Here is a 19,344-nt window from a genome sequence, read left to right on the forward strand (position 1 = left end):
ATTAGGAAGAAAAAAACAATAAAAAATAAAAACAAATCTTTAACTTTTAAGAGGGATTGTGTTGGATCACAATGTTGTGTTCTCCCCAGAAAAAAAGATAAATGGAGACAGACCAGCCAGATATCTGGTAGCCATAATATGGCTATATTACATACAGTTGCTGTATCTTAACTTCAAATTACAGGATGTATTTTTCAGCAGTTCTAGTATTTCGTAGAGACAGTAAGCATTCAGCAGTCTGACTGCCCAGCCAGCTGCTAAGCATACAAAGAAGTTGTTAAAAATTCACCTCAAACTTCTTCAGCTCCTCCTTCGCATGTGTATACAAAACCTCTGAAGAATTGGGGCTAGCTGCTGTCCTTTCAGCTGATTTTAGCCAATCTTCAAAGCGAGAATAGTCATCCAAAAACCTCTGCCATAGGCGCCAGGTTTCCTCAATTCTGTCAGGGAGATGCAAAAATGGAAGAGTTTTATCACAAGCATCATTTTCTATTTCTTTTCAAAATTCAATCCGGGGCAAATGCATTTCTTTAGAATGCTGACCCGAACTTCTTTAGGAGCTGTTGGGCACAGACTTACTTCATTCTCCTCTCCATTGACATGGCACAAATGTTTCTCCACCGTCTGTCCAAACTCCTGCTAGTTTGCTGGATGGAGTCACACTCTGTCTCATTAGCACATGCATCTGAATCGTGCAGCAGGACTTCGCAAATATTAAAGACAGACTCCACCCCAGCTGTGTGCTGCTCTATGTCCCGTTGTAGATCCTGCATAGACAAAAGAAGAGTTTTAGAGGAAGGCAACACACATGGCTAGACGTCACACATCCATTTTCAAAACGCTGAAGAAGATTGGGAAAGAGCAATTTGTATGTCAGTAAGAGGTTACTTGGCTTTAGGACGCAGACTTGCAGGATGGGCTGTGTAGGAGACAGGCTGACAGATTAGGAGAGAACTGCCATGGAGAAAAGGAATTGTACAGATGGGTTTCTCAGAGAAAGCAAATCTTTTCATGAACAGCACGGACAATTTTAACATGCATTCAAAATCCAAACCCTGCATGCGCTGTAAATGCAAACTTATTAATTTCGGCTGTATCAGATGACAGCATGTCCTGTCAGCTTACCACAATGTAAGACTTGATAGAGAACTCATTGTACACATCCTGTACTTCAGCAATTGCAGGATCACAGACTGATATCACAAACTGCAGATGCACAGCAAAAGAGCAGCCAGCACTGCACTGCTTTTCTAATCTCCCTTATTATCATAAATTCTATGATTCTATGCTTTCTCCTTCCAGAACTCCTGTTTTGACAGACTATTTAAAAGAATCTGGCAAAGATCCTTTGTCTTATCTACACTACGTTTCTTCTCCAGAGATTGCTTCTCCATTTTATTCTGGTAGCTCCTTCTGTACCTGTAACTATTCTGAAAGTCAAAGTAAATAAAGAACACAAAAAAATAAAACCTTACCAAGGTATTTCATCTTAAAAAAGCAACTCTGCACAACATTACCAACTGTGAATAGTAGTGAAGTGACAATGTTCACTCTCTTTCCATTTTTCAACCCATTCCTGGCTTCCCTGGAGAAGGGTACTTAGAAGAGCCTCTAGCCAGAACAACAGCAAACACTAATAAATATTTTCTCGCAAGAGCAAAAAGAACTCCCCTTAGAAGGCTGATTGCATTGAACAGATGAAGCAGACCTGGTTTAACTCCAGACTTAAGTCAAACCAACTCAACACCAAAAAACCCACCCAGATGCTGATTATAGGAAATCCAAGAAGAGCTGAAGAAAGGTCTTCCCTGAAATAAACAAGGTGCGAGGAGTTGAGTATCACCCTGTGGAAGCCTTATGTAAGTACTTGAAAGAAGGGCTAAGCCAAAAATGGTAATAATTTGACTTGTAGGATTTGTGATAATGTACCAAAATCTTTACTCACATCTTTACACAGACTACCAGAATTAAACCCAGCATCTTTTTTGGTAATTTTCTAATGATTCACAGCTGTTATCTGAGCACAGGGCAGACGTGTCCTTGTAGTCCTCTACTTCTTAAGGCAGCCCTACCTCATTGCTGTTACCTAGAGAAATTCTTCTGAATCTGTTAAACTACTCTGGATTTACAACTATATTTGTAAAAGTGAGAATTGGGAACACAGATTACAACACCACCTTACTTATGTTACGACACAGTACTGACAACCAGTTCATTACTTTTGGTCTTGCCCAGGTTCATATGCAATCACCCTAGGCAGAACTGTTGCTGTTTCTACAGCTGTTATTCCAAATGACATGACTGCACTATGGTGAGACAAACACAACTGAACCATGGGGTCAAGAACATATTCTGAGCCCCAAAAAGTATTTTTCCATCAGCTTAAGCAGTCTACATGCTGCTAGACTTCTACATTGGTGAAATCAACTTGAAATCTAAAAAGGAGTATCATTCACATTTCAATCTTCATCTTTCAGCTGAACAAACATGCCCTAAAACATCTCTCTCGATGCACAATGCTTTTAGATTTCATTATTCAAGACTGAACAAGTAAAGCTTTTCCAGTTGAGGATGTCAAACAAACAAAGCCTGCAGGGCATATTTCCCACCAACACTTGCTGAAATAATTGTTCAGATAAAACCAGGAAGGATCTCTTGTTGTGTTTAGATAAAATGTTTTGCTAGTATGTTTTTCCTACGATCTTTTTAGTCAGCATGAACTTCTCATGCTCAACCTGCTAAAGGCTTACAGTAGGAGCAGTCTGGAGGTGCCCACAGGTCTGCATTGACAGAAACTAAACAATAAGGCAGTAGATAGCTCTGAGCAGCAAACGATGGCTCTTGCCACAACAGCTTCAGTTTGGAAATCAATTCCTATGCATCTACTGTTCTTCTCTGCATAACAATATATCACAGCCTGTGAGAAATGCAAAAGGTTTGGATGGGGAAAAAATACTTCCATGTTGTTTACATGACTATTTACAGTGTACATGGAGCCATGAGACCACAGAACCAAAGGTTCTGGTGTTTGACCAGCTGCTGGTGTTGGTGGGAGCCGTCCCCACTCCTTTCACAGAGGCACTGTCACATGGGAAGCCATGATCTCTGGGACATGAGGCACCTCTGGGACATGAGGCACCTGAGAGCCATAGCAGCCTGCAGAGCACACAGCCCTCAGATCTGGGTCAGTAAGGGGAAAATAAGCAGAAGCCAGAGACAGAAGATGGAAAGGATGGAAAGAACACTCTTAAAGGGCAGAAGACATAAAGTTCCACACTTTATAGCTTTATTATCGATCTTCAGTTTTAGGACAAATTCTACTGTTAGAGTCAGAAGACAGTCATGGTGATTCTCATCCTTCCTAGGGAGGCACTGCGAACCTGGCACAGAAGAAAGGTTGACACAGTTTATGCTGCTCTACCAGGAAGTCTATGCTTTGGAGAAGCTCCTTTTCCTTCCCTGGCTGGTAGAGAAAGAAGTTTTACTATAGGACATCTCAAACTGCACATCGTTTTGGCTGGAAAAAACTTGCACATTCAGTTGTAACCAGTCCTGGCCATCTTCGGCACTTAAAAACTAGCACAGATCTTTAAGAGCTCCTTGCTAAGCCACTGTCTTGGAGAAATGCCTACACACACTCCACCAACAGCCAGTAGTGCTAGGCTGGTTCATACTTATGCCTCAGCAGGATTCATGCACCATCCCACAGGATACTGTCTGCAGGTAGAGAGGGAAGAGGAGTGAGCTAGAGAGTGCAATACCTCATATAGCACTTACATCTGCCACAGCCAGCTTGCTTCCATGATTCAGGCTTTGCAATGCTGAGCCTGGGTCACGTATCATCCTGGCTGAAGGAGCTGGGCTTCTTCAGCCCAGTGAAGAGAAGGCTCCAGGTAGATCTCATTGTGGCTTTTCACTACTTAAAAGGAGCTTACCATCAGGAGGGAGAACAACTTTTTACATGGTCTGATGTCAACAGGACGAGGTGGAATGGTTTTAAACAAAAAGTACCTTGTCTAGCCTCTATAAGGTTGAACTTAACCGGGCAAAAGTTCTGACACGTGAAAAAGCTGCTCCTTATACTCTGTGGGCATTTTTCAGTGGAGGAGAGTAGAGAGAGCAGAGCAACACTTACAATACTGAAATAACAACAAGCAAATAAATTTTTTCCACGCAGTGCATCTTGGCAGGAACATGCAGTGAAAGTTAGAAGGCCTGGCTAAAGAAAAGAGAAAGGTGATTTTAAACTAGGACCAATTGTCAGCAAATTTTTAGCTCATTCACTTTGGCTGCTCCTATTTCCCACCTGCTGTTCCGCCAGTCTCTTCTGGATTTCTTGGTCATCACAGATGTCATAAACAACAGGCTTAGAAAGTTCTGACTCAATCCGGGCCAACCAGGTGCGAAGGTTACTCATGTTTTTGTCCAAAAGTTGTATAAAAGCAAATGTTTCCTTCAGTTTCTTCACCCTAAGCAAACCAGGAAGAACATTTTGTTACAAAGATCTGTAATCAGTGGAAATTATGTTAGCAGAAGGTGACAACAGTCTTGGTCTTCTGAAGGATGTACTATCACACCAACCTGCTGTCTGCAAACCAGAGCCATATTTTAGTTAAAAGCTACCTAAACTGGCTTAGCAAGCCTCTGCCCTACAAATGCAGGAAGGTCTTCTATGAATTACTTACTGAAGCTAAATGAGCAGTGTCAAGTTTTGTAGCCTCATTCATCTGCTGGTCAGGTCTTCTGCTCATACTTGGGCATTTATCTAAGTGGGTGCTTGTAGAGTAACACCTCAGTTAAACTGAAATGGGTATCTATGCCCTGATGTACCTGCTGTGATGATGTTGTAGGCTTTCTTCATCAACCACCAGGCCTATCCTATGCAGCAGGACTACCAGCAAGGTATAGCTCTGCCAATACAGACAAAACTGTGCCCACACCAAAGGTTCAACATTCTGGGTAAATGAATGCTGACAGTAGAAGAGAAGGCCTGAGCTATAACAGCTTCAGACTTCACAGTGCTATGATGAAAGTTCCTCTAAGCAACAAACTGAAATGTGTGGAAGGGTGCCAGACTCTCCTAGTGGGTGAAAATGAAAGAAAACAAACCCCAACCAACACTGAAAAAGGGGAATATCCAACAGCTGGAGAGTCATACATCAGACAAGCAAATAAACTGTATAGAACACTTACTTTCCTTACAGCTATTTATAGCAGAGCTCTCAAGGCACAGATAAACTTCTTCTTACTCACAGCCTTTACAATATATTCCCATGTCAAAATCCTTTATAAGCCTCTCAAACTACCCAAGTAGCCTGGTTATAGATTTTTGTGAATTGATCTTCATGTGTTGGAGGAGTATCTGCTAAACCACCTCACCGCTTTCACGTGTCTTCTTGTAATTCTCATTTAATGCCATTCCCAATATCAATTACTTAAAAGTGCAATACTGGGTAGTATCTCTTTTGACTTCAGTTTGATATCAGAGCTTGCCTGCCACACTTTGATAGTTAATGGAAGAAAAAAATATATATGAATTATAGATCTTGATTTTAATCTGACCTGTTTTAAATAAACATCTAGATTATAAAATGGGATGAACCGTACCAAAAAGCACTTCTCTCTGTGAACAGCACTGGTCTATAATGCAGTACTATAAACACCAACTGGAGTCAGGTGATTTCTCCCCTGCCCTAGAGAGAGCCTGTTTCCAGCTGGCATCATTTCCCTACACAATCCTTCCTGGCCACTTTCATCCCTCTGCTGTCTCATTCTGACCCTACACCTGGGGATGGATGTTTGGACCTCACACGAGGTTTTAAAAACACCGATTTCTGTATTAAGCTTTAAGTAACCACCTGGCCTAAAAAATGCTAGACTATCTAATTCAAGTGCAGTGCTAAAAGTTCAGTACCAAGTATAAAAAGGCCAAAAAATTTCCCATTTATCAATTACTGTGAACCTATTTGTCAAATGCTGCAGCAGCGAACTGTCACCAGCTGAACAATGCCAGCAGCTGGGATGTCCATGATGAATCCTAACTCACTTGTTTGCAGCAGCATTATGCAAAGCTAGGAATGGGGCTGGGAGGGAGGGAGCCATAATCTCACCTAGCGCAGGCTAGGACGGATTACATGAAGGCAGAGGCGCTCTGACAGCGTTCCAGGCTGCAGGCTTCATGCAAAGGACCTGCCCCTCCTTGCAGTAAGAAATGAGTTTTCTTGCCTACTGTCCTGCCTGGCTGCCAAGCTGTCCTAGCCAGTGTTAGAGGAATTCAGACTGCCTGGGCTTTGCACTTGCCCATTGTAGCATATGATAAAACAACAAGAGATATGTAGGATAGCTAATCCACGATGAATATATCACTCTGTGAGCAACTGATCTTATTAGCAATCTTAAGACAACCAAACAGGACACAGACGTCAGCTGAACACTCAATTTAAGGTTAAATACTTATGCAGATGTGGGAATGATAGTGATGGATGTGTTCAGACCTGCTGAGTGTTGCCAGGGTATCAAGTAAGGCCAACAAATTTGGGACATGGGCTATCAGCATAGGAAGCAGTTTCCCCTACCTCTTGCTCCAATAAGGGTCAGGAAGAATTTTCAGGCAGTTTTACAGCATGTGGACAAGAAGAGAACAATCCTACAACTAGGACAGTAGCAATTCTGCACTCTCCAGTCTAGTCTGGTTGATGCAACCTTTTAAGTTAACCTGAAGAATCTGGCCCAAGTCTGTGCTTCACCTGCAAGGCCACTGATACTGGCGAAAAGCACAAAGCAATCTGCTCCTTTACGTCTATGGTGTTTTCCACGCTGCAGCTGTCAGAAGAAGCCAGGGGGTGACAAAAGCATTCAGCAGCTCTTGCTTTTATTAATAAGCTCTTTTCAGAACTCTGCTCTCAAGTTCAACCCTTTATGCAGAAGGCATCTGGTTCCCAAGCAAACAGCTGCTACATAAATCTTCCTGTTACTGGTCCCACTTCCATTAAGTGGTTCTCAATGAAGATGTCACACTCCAGTAACCATACAGCTTTTTCTTCTGCTGTCACAGGCTGGCAATAAATTGCCCAAGAAGAACTAATTCTCACTCCACTCTCTCCCCTGCTCCTGTCCCACCAGCCAGTTTTGATCCACTTGATTGTAACAGTCAGAAGGCCTGTGGCTCACCAAAGCCAGGTGACAGACCTTGCAGCACTTCTTGCTGGAAAGATGGGACTCTGTTGATTACAGAAAGAAGGAACCAACAGAAGAGCCTCAAAAAGTTAAAGCCAAATATTTGCACTGCTGCACAGCTAGTTCTGCATGACTTCAGACCAGTTAGAATGACCGCTGCCCTAAAAACTGAATGGCAGGTGAACCAAACAGCATCATTCAAAATGGAGAACTCTAAATATGTCAATACACTGGCATAAATGTGGTTGTAATCAGACTTCTGACCAACAACTACCATTATTCTGCAAAGGTAACTGCTGCTCTCCTGTACAGAGGTTTTCTACTTTAGGAATGTCTTGCAAGAGATGCACATGCTGGAATCACCCAATACCATTGCCTACTTGCTGAGTCCATGCTTTAGGACACTGTATTGTTCCTCTGTTTCCTTTACTCCTTTCTCAATCTAATTCCACCCATTTTCTGTCTTGAAGTTGCAATACAGAAAAAATTTAAGGGTTACAAGCCATGGGTTACTTTATCTAACCTGCACTCTGGGTAACAGGTAGGTGGATATGAACGAGGAGGTCCAAAGCTAAACTAAGGATATTCAATTACAATTAAACATTTATATCTTTATGATCGACAGCAAATTCATTGAGTTAGACAAACAACAGCTTCAAGGAGAGTGGTACTGTGAACTTGTATCTATGCAGTTGCCTTCACAGATGTGCCGCTATAAATATCTAATTTAATTTGTTACATATTCTGGGAAGAATATGGCATTCATCAGTCATTGGACCACCCTTAACGACCTAAGTCATCAATCTCAAACACTGAAAGCAACAGGTGAAATGATGACAAAGCAGAGCATCCTCATCAAGCTTGCAGAGGAGTCAGAGAGAACTGCCATTACTCTGGCTAGAGATCAAAACAGGGCATTAAAAAATACTACTTAGATCCACAAAAGCCCTACACCTTTGCAATGATCACACCCAGTTGCACTGTAAATCACCTGCTATTTGCATGCAAGAAATCTCACAGAGTTTCTTGATATGCATCCAGAAAGTACAAAAGATGCTGAAAGATGAGCCTGGGAGCTGGGAGGGGTGTGCAGCCCTCAGAGCTGGGGCAAAAGCTTCCTCATGTCCAGGTGACAATCACTCAACACACTGTGAATCAGCAGTGAAACTTCAAGTGCTCCTCCCTGTCACCCAAAGCATGCTACCAGTACTGATAATGGAATTCTGAAGGATAACACTCGAGTTATTTGGTCCAACAGGCAAAACTTTGTGTTTTGCAGATGAAGGCCTGGTGATACAGTTTGCTTCCTAGTGAGAATTAAGCTGCCGCCTTCCAACATTTCAGCATTCTCCCAGAAACAAATAAAATCAAATCAATCTGAGTAATATCACAATCTCAAACAAACAAACAAAACCAACAAGCCCAACTCAACTATCTCTTGGGTTTTTTTTGCCACAGGCCCAACTCCAAAGGCATCCTGATTCAAAACAGTGCTTAAAAACATGCATTAGACACATGGGATAAGCCAAACGAAGCCCGTTGCTAAACATCTTCATCTTTCCAACCAAAACACCCGTGGCAGAAAAAAGAACAAAAGCTGGAGATTATAACAAGAAGCTGGCTGCAAAAGTGAACAGAAGGACTAACTGACCTGACTCGACAATGGATTTGGGCCTTAACAGCACTGTGAAGCTGCCAGCGTTGGGTTGCAGGAGGGAATTAGGGACTGGCAATTCAGTTTGGGAGTGAATTGCTGCACAGCCCCACAAAGCAGCAGAATATTTTGTACTACTCAGGAATTATCTGCCACTCTGAGGCGCTTCCAGGTTGAGTGAAGTGTGTTCACACAACACAAAAGATGACAAAATGCCTGCCAGCCTCATTCCATTAGCTGTCAAAGTGCAGCAGGGAAAGGCACAGGAGAGCTGAAAGGGGAACAAATAACGTTTGCATTTAGCGTCTAATGAGATGAAAACCACCCTGATGTATATTCCAAGCCGTCGTTCACCAACACAGACGTCATGCAAGCCAGGCAGAAAAAGACACCGCCTCCATTTATGTGTATAGCAGCAGAGGGGCTGCCATAGCCCTGCCAGCTGCCAGGGCTGTTTACTGCGGCAAATGAGATGCACGAAACCCGGCACCTTTGTTCAGCGAGGTGCGGGGAGCTCGGCAGTGTGAAGGACAAAAGACCTGATTCCGAGCCGTGATGCCAACGGTGAATTTCAGGCCTTCGTCTACATGGCGAGCACATTTCAGCAGTGCTAACATGACAGGAAGCCCTGCGTGCGTGGGCTGTGAGCTCAGCACACACGGGCACGCTGGAGGATGGCTCTCCGCACATCCCCCTGCAGTCAGCCAAACGCTGCTGCTGCCCATCTCAGCCTTGGCTGCAAGCTGCCAAAACATCTGATTTGAAGGCGGAGGCCCCGAGGGCCGTTCCTCCTCCTCGCCCCTCACGCAGCCTGCGGGCTCGGCCACTTGTCCAAATGGAACTGCGCTAAGAGCCGTCCCCCGCAGCCCCGCGACCCACCGCCACCGAGTCCGAGTCAGCACTTACGGTTCGCAAGTAGCAACCATTCCTCAGCCTGCAAATCCCCAGCTGCCGGGAGACCGAGCGAGCGCCTGTGCGACCACGGCACGCACGGATGAGGAAACCCCTCCTCCACAGATGCCCTATTTATTCGCTGCTTTAGCATCCCGCACTGGGAAGGGGGGGCGGAGGGGAGGGGGGGGTTGCCCGTCCTCCTCCCCGACCCCTGAGCTGCGGAGCCGGTGTCGGCTCTGAGTCCCGCAGCATTTGGGTTGGCGTTTTACCTGGCAAACGGCCGCATCCCTCCTCAGAGCAAACCCAGCCAGAGCTCTATTCTGACACAACAGGAGAACGCGAAAGGAACGCACGCATCACAGCATCACAGCCGCCCGCGGTCGGCGACAGCACGGTGGCAGCCTGGAGGCTTCGGCAATGACAGCGCTGCTCTCAGAGCTCATTTCGTCTCTCTGTGCAGAGCCTCAAAGCAGGGCGATCTGCAGCAGAGTCAAATTGAAGCGAACCCCAAATCAAGCAAAGGTCCATCCGCACACAGCCCCATGCACACGGTGTATCCTTACTTCCTCTGCGCTCTTCTTTGTCGCCTGTGCCATTCTATCCCAGGTCTTTAAGCACGAATTAAATCTCCCACACACTGCCCTGTCCTCTCTGTAACCTCCCAGTGCAGGAGGAAGGCCTGGAGAGCAAGGAGCCTGAAGGACAAAACAGCCCCATGTCTTTTACGGTATCACTCATCTGTGGAAAAACACACTATCATAATTTGTTTGTTATGACTGCCAGCGATCGTGGGGCAGGGAAATAAGGCAGAAGTCACGGAACCCTGGGTTAAAAGTCACTCCCCACCCAGCAAACATCAGACAGAAAAATAGAAGTTGTGTTAATCCTCCCAAAAATGCAAGGAATGGGCTGGAAATCAAAGGCTGATCAGCATTCAGGTAATCTGCAGACCTGTGTGAGCTTGCCAATCGCTCACATTCAATACATGGCAGAAGAGAAAGCACCAGGCGGACACCTCTACACCTCTCACTGCACAGTTAAATCACACTCGGGCTCCATTCCACCTGACTATGGCTCAGGGATGGTCAGGTGCATTCAGCACAGCAGGTCTGGGACAGGAAGGTGGGAAGAATCCTCCCTGGAGGACCAGCAGGGAGACATGGCCATGCCCAGCCCAGCCGGCTCCCCCCACTCCCAGCATTGCATAACCCAATAAGCCTAACCACCCTGCCTGAGACGATAATGAATCCTGTCACAGCTCCATAATCCCTGAAGGATGGGGAATCTGGAGAGCAAGGAGAGAGAGCAGGCACTTCGTGAGTGATATTTCAACTACAAAGATCATTTCTTTTGCACCAAAATGATTATGGAGAATGAGATTTTACAGTGGTGCTGCCACAGACCAGTATAATTCCACTGCACATGGCTGTACGGTGTAACCACGGCAGCAGACTTTGTTTTGCTTGCTGTGCAGGGTCCATCTGCAGCAGGTAGGAAGACCTTTGAGCTCAGAGCACAGCTGCACTGCAGTGGGGTGGGACGGCACACCGACACGTGGTGCTCACTGTGCTGCCCTGCCAAAGGGCAAAGCAACGTGGCAGAAAATACACCCAGAGAGCAGCTGAGGGCGGTGTGAACTCGCTCGATCCCTGTGCCTACAAGGTGCAGCCTGCTGCCATCCAGGCAGTTATCGAGGCAGACCCACTGCAGGGAGGATGCAGGGATGAAGAGAAAGCACAGAGCAGAGAACTTCACCAGAGCTCACCAGTAAATCAAACAGCATCCCTGTATTGCAAGCACAAGGCATTGCCAATGAAGAGCTTCATCTAATTCTCCTTTTACTGCAACCTGAGCAGTTTCAGACTGCTTGGGAATTTATCAGGGAATCGCAGAATGGTTTTGGTTGAAAGAGACCTTACAGACCACCAAAGTCCAACCAACCTGCCATAGTGAGGCACCATCCAGACTGGCCTTGAGCACCTCTAGGGATGGGGTATCCACAGCTTCTCAGTGCCAGGGACACACCACCCTCTGATTAAAGAATGTCTTTGTAACATTTCTTTTTGGTACACAGTGGAAAACACCCTTTATCTCCTCATCTCAGTGTGAGAAGGAAGAAGCTGACCAGTCATTGCAGTTTAGGCCTCTCGGAGCCCATGATGAGGGCTGTTGGCTTGCAAATACTAAGAAATAATTTAACCCATTCCTGCTACAGACCCAACCAACGTGCCTTCCTCTATGAAACAGCCACCAAGAAACACATCACAGTGTGCCCACAGCCAGAGCAGCTTAGAAATGGCATTTATCTTCCACAGCTTTGTGAAAATGCTGAGAGCTGCAGGATGCTGGGAGGTACAGAAATCACAGAATAGGAATCACCTATTTCCAGTGCCCCCAAATGCGTATTTCTTACTGTCCAAACCAGCCCATGGTCCCCAAACTACCAGAAGCAGCCGCAGATAAAGGCAGAGATTTTCCCAGAGGCTCAAGATTCCCACCTGCAATCAGTGGGTGCTGCTCCTGTCTGGCTGCAAGCTCTGTGCTCACATTAGCTGCTTACCTCTGGACTGGAAGGCAAAGCATGCAGCTTGTGTCAGTGGCAAACAGGCCACGGAACAATAAGGGATACGCCTCTGCCTGTGTACACAGTGCAGGTCCGGTTAAAGCAGGCACAGCTTGGGAGTGCTGCTCCAGAGTACACCAGGGATATAAAAGCCATTCCATGGGTTTTTGGCTATTTACTCATATGCACGCAGCCAGTGCACTGCTTCTTCTGCTGTTTTTGCCTTTGCTTAGGTGGGAGTGCAAGCATACTATGTTTTTTCTCGCAGAGTGCTGCCACAAGGTCAGTGACCAAAGAAAAGCAAAGAGATTTGATGCCCATCTTCATGGTCAGCTCAAGGCTCCCTCTCTGCCTCTTGGTACACTCACATTCCCCCTTTATCAGCAACGACTTCAGCACAATAACCTGCACTGTTAAGAGTTTCTTCTGAGCTGCACAGAATCCATTTGTTCTCTTTCCCAAGCACTTCACTGCCTTAATGCATTTTACCCCATGAAGGCAAACATTTTGAGACCTTTCCAAGTTTGCACCAATCTACTCTCCAGCTGCAAAGTATGCAGCAAGGCTTTGTCACTACACAAACTGAGCACAGACATACAATGAAAGTGCTAAGTCCTGCAAGCGTTGCCATATGGCAGATCTAAGCTTGTCACCATGAACTAAGAGAATCACTTTAAAGACTAAATGGGAAGCTCACCTAATTTGCCCATCTGTCCCAGGATGCTTATTGGTTTTAAAAGGTGCAGTAAGCTACCAGGTGGAACATTCTGTATTGAACAGACTGGCCTGAGACTGGTTTGCTTTCATTCTGATATCACACAGACATACACATACACTGCAATATAGAAAAGGTAGATGTTACCCAAGTTGCTGGGTCAGCCACAGAGACATTAGAGACCATAGAATTGATATCACTTATAAATCTCAATTAGACTCCCTTGTGGATATAGGTTATTTTACACCCCCTAGCCACAGGGTCATTAGTGCTTGTCTACTAGAAAGATTCAGTGTCCAGGATAAAGAGCTAGCTTTCAACACACTGGTCTTCAATAGCTACTTTCTCCTCCAATTCATAGCACAGCTCTGTACATTACTCACTGCTCACACTTTGGCCTGTCACAAGAACAGCATGAGATTCAGTGCCGCCACGCTGGTAGCTATGCAGCACTGTGTTTTCTCCTCCGTTATGCAGCAGTGAGTGAACAACCCCAGTACTGTACAGCCTCCAGCCTTCACAGAATCATAGCATGTCTTGGGTTGGAAGGGATCTTAAGGATCATGAAGCTCCAACCACCCCACCACAGGTGGGGCCACCAACTTCATTTAGTGCCATCCAACCTGGCCTTAAACATCTCCAGGGACGGGGCACTGATGTCACCTTTGGGCAGCTGTTCCAGCACCTCACCACTCTCATAGTAAAGAACTTCCCCTTGATATCCAACCTAAATCTTCATTACCTCTCATTCTACTAGGAGATACTACCTGGAAGTGCAGGAGGGGCCTCCTCCCTAGTGCCCTAAAACACACCACAATATTGAAAGCAGAGCAAAATGAACTCTCCTAGAGACTGATGGATATTTATAACTGAGCAACCAACAACAGCCCAAATGCCAGCCCTGCCCCACACAACAAGGTGAGGGAGGAGATGTGCTACATCCATGCTGCAGAACTGGTCCAAGCACTTAACCATATTCATCCACCTTCATTAGGCATTAAATCCATGATGATCAGCAAAACCAACTGTGCTGCTTGATAACCTTGGACCTGCGGCTTAAAATAACCTTTTCTCATCTCCTTAAACTTCATCATCCTTGTCCTGAATACAAAACTGATAGAAATCACAGGAAGCACATAGTACACTCCAAACCTTTACAGGTGAGAAAACAGGAACTGTATGAAGTCTGCACACCAGCTACCCTATAGCTGAAATACCTTTTTGGATATTCAGTACTGGGATCCACACTGATGCTTTAGGCAAAACTAACACAACAAGACATAAATGATCATAAAGGTGTTCGAAAAGTGACGTGTTACCATAAGATGAGAACAGAAGAAGTTCTGTTATTAAAGCAAAACGTTCTTTCCGACACAGTATCAAATAGAAACGTATCTGGAGACAGATGAGCTGTTGCAAGACTGATTTGCAACCTGTTACATCTTAAGAAGGCAGCTTCTGCTTAATCATTCATGGCTCATGTGTCACCATTAATTCAGATCTCATTCCTGATTATGATCCAGCACACTTAAGCACTATGTTTTCAAGCACAGCCACCCACTTCACCAAACCTGAGGCCCAGGGAAGTAGGCTACAGACAAAACAAAACATTGGGAGATAAATTGAGGCCAATACTAATTTTTGTGTTAGCCTTGTTATTTCTGCACTACTAAGAAACTCAGGTAGGAGATAAGACCAGCTCAGTGTCCTCCTCCTGATCTGTGGTGGAATCACATAGATGCCAGTTAATGTGATCATCCCCCTAAGACTAATACTAAAATGATTGTCATGTTCTTAACTCAAATGTAATAAAGATCTTGAATCCTGTAATAAGAGGTCACTGGTTGGACTGCACAAGTGTTCATTTTAATTTCCATCAGTAGCAATTTTCATTTCACTGCCACACAGAATATACTGAATGAACAACAACATAATTGTACTACGGTCTTCCAGATGTTTTTAGGAAAGAGGCTGAGTAAATAAATAGTCCTAACAGTAAATTAAATTCCATACACTTTTGAAGGTCAAAAGGAAACGTAATCGTTATATAAATCACGCTGTCTACAGGGACAGGCCAGGAATTTGTTCCCAGATTTCATGCATTCATACATGTAATGGTGAATTGGAGGCATAACTTAAAACAGGAGGATCTCCTGAAGAGCCTGAATGAACTCCTATCATACAGCCTTAGAACCAGACTGCATTTGACAGACGTGAGACACAAATCACCCCAACTCTTTACGTAGAACCCACAAATAAAACTGTGTTTCATGTGAATTCTCACATCCTGCCCTCTAGCACTAGATAAGCTGTTTGGTGTCATAATACAGCAACAAGTCATAGTAATAAAAAAATAAGAGGCTAACTTAACTCTCAATAGTAAACTCGAACAGAATTGAAAAGTTTTGTCAGTCAGTTTCTGATGCTTGAGCTTCTGACTTTTATCTCACATAAAGCTTGAAAATACATCATCTTACCGTGCTCCAATGACATCAAAGAGATGTTGCCAGCGATCATTGATTTTGTTCAGTTTATCATCTATTTCTGCAACTCGGTTCTTGTTGCTGGCCTTGATTAGTTGGTCGCCCATTTGTTTCAAGTGAAGCTTATTTTCACTGAACAAGTTTATTTCTTCCATGCAATCCTGAGAAATATAAACAAACACTGCTTAATTTATGGGCAAAGCAAAACAAAACTCTCTGTTTCTTTCCCCGTGTCTGAGTTGTTCTAAACTTGCCTCCACTTTCCTGATTTAGCTTTTCTTATTTTTTAATCAAACTACTTCAAAAGAACCCAAATTCAAGTCTGGGATGGCTTTATTTTGCCAGTATTCATACCTAGAGGAGATCTGAGATTAGACATTGAGAGCTTTAAGCCATGGGGAAGAACAGCAGCCAGAAATAACAATTAAACAACAAAAACACCCTGTTTAAAATCAAACCAATACGAAAGTATTAGACATCACCAACTGCACTGAGTAATGAGAAGGGGCAGAATTAGGCTTCATTTTTGGTTGTGATAATCTCTCATTTGCCTGCCATAACACCTTCCATTGTTCAGTCTTTTCTTTGCCCTCTGGCTGCCAATTGCATAACAGTGAGAGGGGAGGAAGTGGTGAGATGCTCCCAGAACATCAGTAATCCCTAGCAAGGAAGCTCTGGGCTGTGCTATGCATGTCTCAGCCCAGCCCCTCACCAGCACAACTCACACCACACTCATGCCTAAATGCAGTTAGGTGGCATTTCTGTCTTGTGTTTTGTCCCACGTCCGAACACCAAGAAAACAAGAGCTTCAGACAGAGTAGCTCATCACCTCACAAAAGTCTGTACATGCTGTTTTTATAGCATCTGTTGCTTCTAGGAGGCAAGGAAGAGATGAGGAATGGCTGCTGTATGACCAGCTATCAGGAAGCAATTGTAGAAAAGCGGCAATGCTACTTACCTTCTGCAATTTGTCTATCATGTCTTCAATGCTGACATCTGCAGTCTGTAGCACTTTGCTTTCCATTTGTACCAGCCAGGAGCAGAGCTCCTTATTCTTTTCATTGAACACAATCCAGGCATTGAGTCTGTCCTCGATCTCCTGCTTACGGAGAGACACCTATGGATAAGGACACAAATGAAATGCTGACAACATCTCCGTCGGGAAGGAAAACAGTTGATTATGAACCCTCTAATTTCTACTCTGCATTCTATTATGTTTCATTTTTCAGGAGCACTTAATAAGTATCTCTAGCTTTCTTTTCAAAACTGTCAAGCAGATCATTATTAGGAGTTATTTTGGATAGCAAGGCCAAAAGTTGACTAGCAAACACCAGATTCTCTCCCTCAGAAGAACTGCATTGACTGACAGCATTATAAATAACAACACTGTGTAACAATTTACATATTACTCAGTGAAAATCTGAAGATGCCAAACAAGGTAATATAAAGTATATAATTACCACATACTACTTATTATGGCCTCATCTACAGCACAAAAGAGGTAACACCTAGGTAAGCTCTTTTTTTTCTTACTGAAAGAAAACAAACAGGAAACCCTTTGTTCTCACCCATAAACTTTGTGCAAAGATGATGGAATATAACCCTGCTTGCCTCTGTTGCAAATAGCCGCTCCAAATACCACACCATGCCAAGAAAAGTATTTCCTCCTCACACCTAATGTGCATCTTGTGCAATATATGACTCATCAAAATCCTGTTACTGATCCTCCTAATCTAATCTCTAGCACTATCTGGTACCTCAGAGTAAAATCTAAGACTGTCGTGTGGAGGCAAGACCAGCTCCAAACAACTGGGATCAAAATGGGAGGCACCAACTGATATTCTCATTATATTGCTTTTGTCCCTTATTTATTTATTTATTTTTAAGGAAGGGGGTAGGGAGATGAAATGAATCTCTAAATCTTTTATGATAATCTCAGTTAAGAGATCATAGAATGACAAAATCATTAAGAAACCAGTAAGATGACCAAACCTACCAGTCAACCCATCCCCACCACGCCCACTAAGCTGTGTCCCTCAATGCCATATCTCCACATCTCTTCAGCACCTCCAGAGACAGTGACTCCACCATCTCGCTGGGCAGAACATTTCAATATCTCACCACTCTTTCTGAGAAATGTTTCCTAATGTCCAACCTGAACCTCCCCTGGCATAACATAAGGCCTTACCCTCTGAGATAAGGGGCTATGCACATCAGCAACGCTGTTATTACATCTTGAGATGATCTTGACTCTATTTTTGTTTTCTAAGCATGGGGCAACACAGCGTTTAGAATGAAGTTCTTAGTTGACTAACTAGTAAAGGTCAGGAGTAAAGCAGGAAGGAGCCAACAGATCCCACAGAAGCTTCTAAGAACACAAGCCCTTCGAGTCATTCTTTGCTTTGAGCACTATCACCCCAAACCAGCTGTCCCCACTACCAGTTCCAGCTCTGCACCCATCATGCGATGCAGGAGCTCTCTGGCCATCCTCAAGGCAGGCTGCAGATTTACCAAGCACCAGACATCCCTCTTGAATACTAGGATTTGCTAGGCCAGGACTCACTGATAAAAAAACAGTTAAATCTTTGACCAGCCTTGCAAGGGCAGCTATGCAAACACTAATCCCTTGAGTGCATCTGCTCACTAACCATGTTTGTGTCCCTGTCCAGTGCAGCACGGACAGCTGGCAATTCTGTTCCCATGGCCGTGACAGCTGTAGTGATGCCTCACACTTAAAGGCTTTTCCATCTCACTATTTACACTGTAGTAAAAAATACTGATGCATTTTTACACAGTACATGTTGACTCCTCTAATTTGATAGCCAAAACAAAGCAGTTGTGCTAGCAGCAGAACCAATGAAGTGTCCAGGTCTGAGCATCCATGCAGGCTCTCTGGAGGCTCATTAGGGCTGTGAAACATTTCAGTATGTCGCACTGCTGCAGCATGGAATCGATTTACTCCCACTAAGGATTTTTTGTCTAAAACTTATGTAATATTTATTTCCTGCCATATCTCCAAGGTGGGCAGGACACAATACTGTTCCTTCCAGAAATCCAAGTGGAAATCTTGAATCTGAAATGAAATTATTATACAGCCTGGATAGGCAGTAGTTGGGTACGTACGTAACACAGATCAGTTTTCAGGGCTGTTCACCAAAGTTCATCATCAGTTCACAGAAAAAAAAAAAAAAAAAGGAAAAGAAACAACAAACTTCTCTCCTTATAGGTTTAACTGCAGATTTCCATTAGGTAAATGGCTCAGGCATTCCAATTTACATCTAACAGCCTTGTGAGAGGGGAGGGGGGCTGGCATTATTTCCAGAGCTCAGAAACAGTAGCAGAGACAACACTGGTTGTAGATTAACTGTCAAAGATACTAAATACTTTTTTGCTGCAAGGCCAAAAAGAAACCCAAATAGCTATTTCATCACATCAGCGTTTCTGGAATAAATAGAGCTGCTCATTCCTTGCTCTGGCAGTGTTCCCACACTGGCAGTTGCTTCACCTTGGTCTAAGTAAGGATTGGATGTGAAGCATTTTTTTTTTCCTTCTTTTTTATTTTTATGCAAACTGTGGAATAAAAGCCTGTGAGAGGCAACAAGTTTGGCTGCTGACAAGTAGAGTCATCCCGACTGACTTAAAACCTGAAGTATGTTGCTTCTTCCAGTCCTGTTAAGGGGGCAAAGTAAACACCCATTCAAAGTGCATAATAACCCAATGAATCAAGTCCATGTGACTTTGCTGGTACTTTTACCCTGGCTATTTCACATGCAGAACTAAATTAAGTGTAATAACAACAAGACACAAAGAATGCAAATGTTTTGCAGCGTGTTGCTGCAACAGAACAGACAAGCCAGTT

General features: G+C 44.1%; 1 protein-coding gene across 6 annotated transcripts in view; it reads right to left on the bottom strand.

Annotated features, from left to right (window-relative positions):
* The window catches only part of SYNE2 (spectrin repeat containing nuclear envelope protein 2), a 156,039-nt gene that overhangs the window by 12,924 nt on the left and 123,771 nt on the right, over nt 1-19,344 (bottom strand). For 4 of the 6 annotated variants that reach the window (XM_015865456.3, XM_015865457.3, XM_015865454.3 and 1 more), the window contains 5 exons: nt 16,444-16,602; nt 15,480-15,646; nt 4,307-4,469; nt 580-767; nt 290-440 (listed from right to left, as the gene is read on the bottom strand). In XM_015865456.3, the coding sequence (XP_015720942.2) occupies nt 290-440; nt 580-767; nt 4,307-4,469; nt 15,480-15,646; nt 16,444-16,602 (828 nt within the window). Of the gene's footprint in view, nt 1-289; nt 441-579; nt 768-3,266; nt 3,381-3,885; nt 4,220-4,306; nt 4,470-15,479; nt 15,647-16,443; nt 16,603-19,344 lie in introns of those variants that run through there. The other 2 variants (XM_032444791.2, XM_032444790.2) reach the window with 2 other exon arrangements.

Source organism: Coturnix japonica, chromosome 5 (assembly GCF_054131305.1).
Source record: "Coturnix japonica strain WE chromosome 5, WE-NBRP24, whole genome shotgun sequence".
Lineage (NCBI taxonomy): Eukaryota > Metazoa > Chordata > Aves > Galliformes > Phasianidae > Coturnix > Coturnix japonica.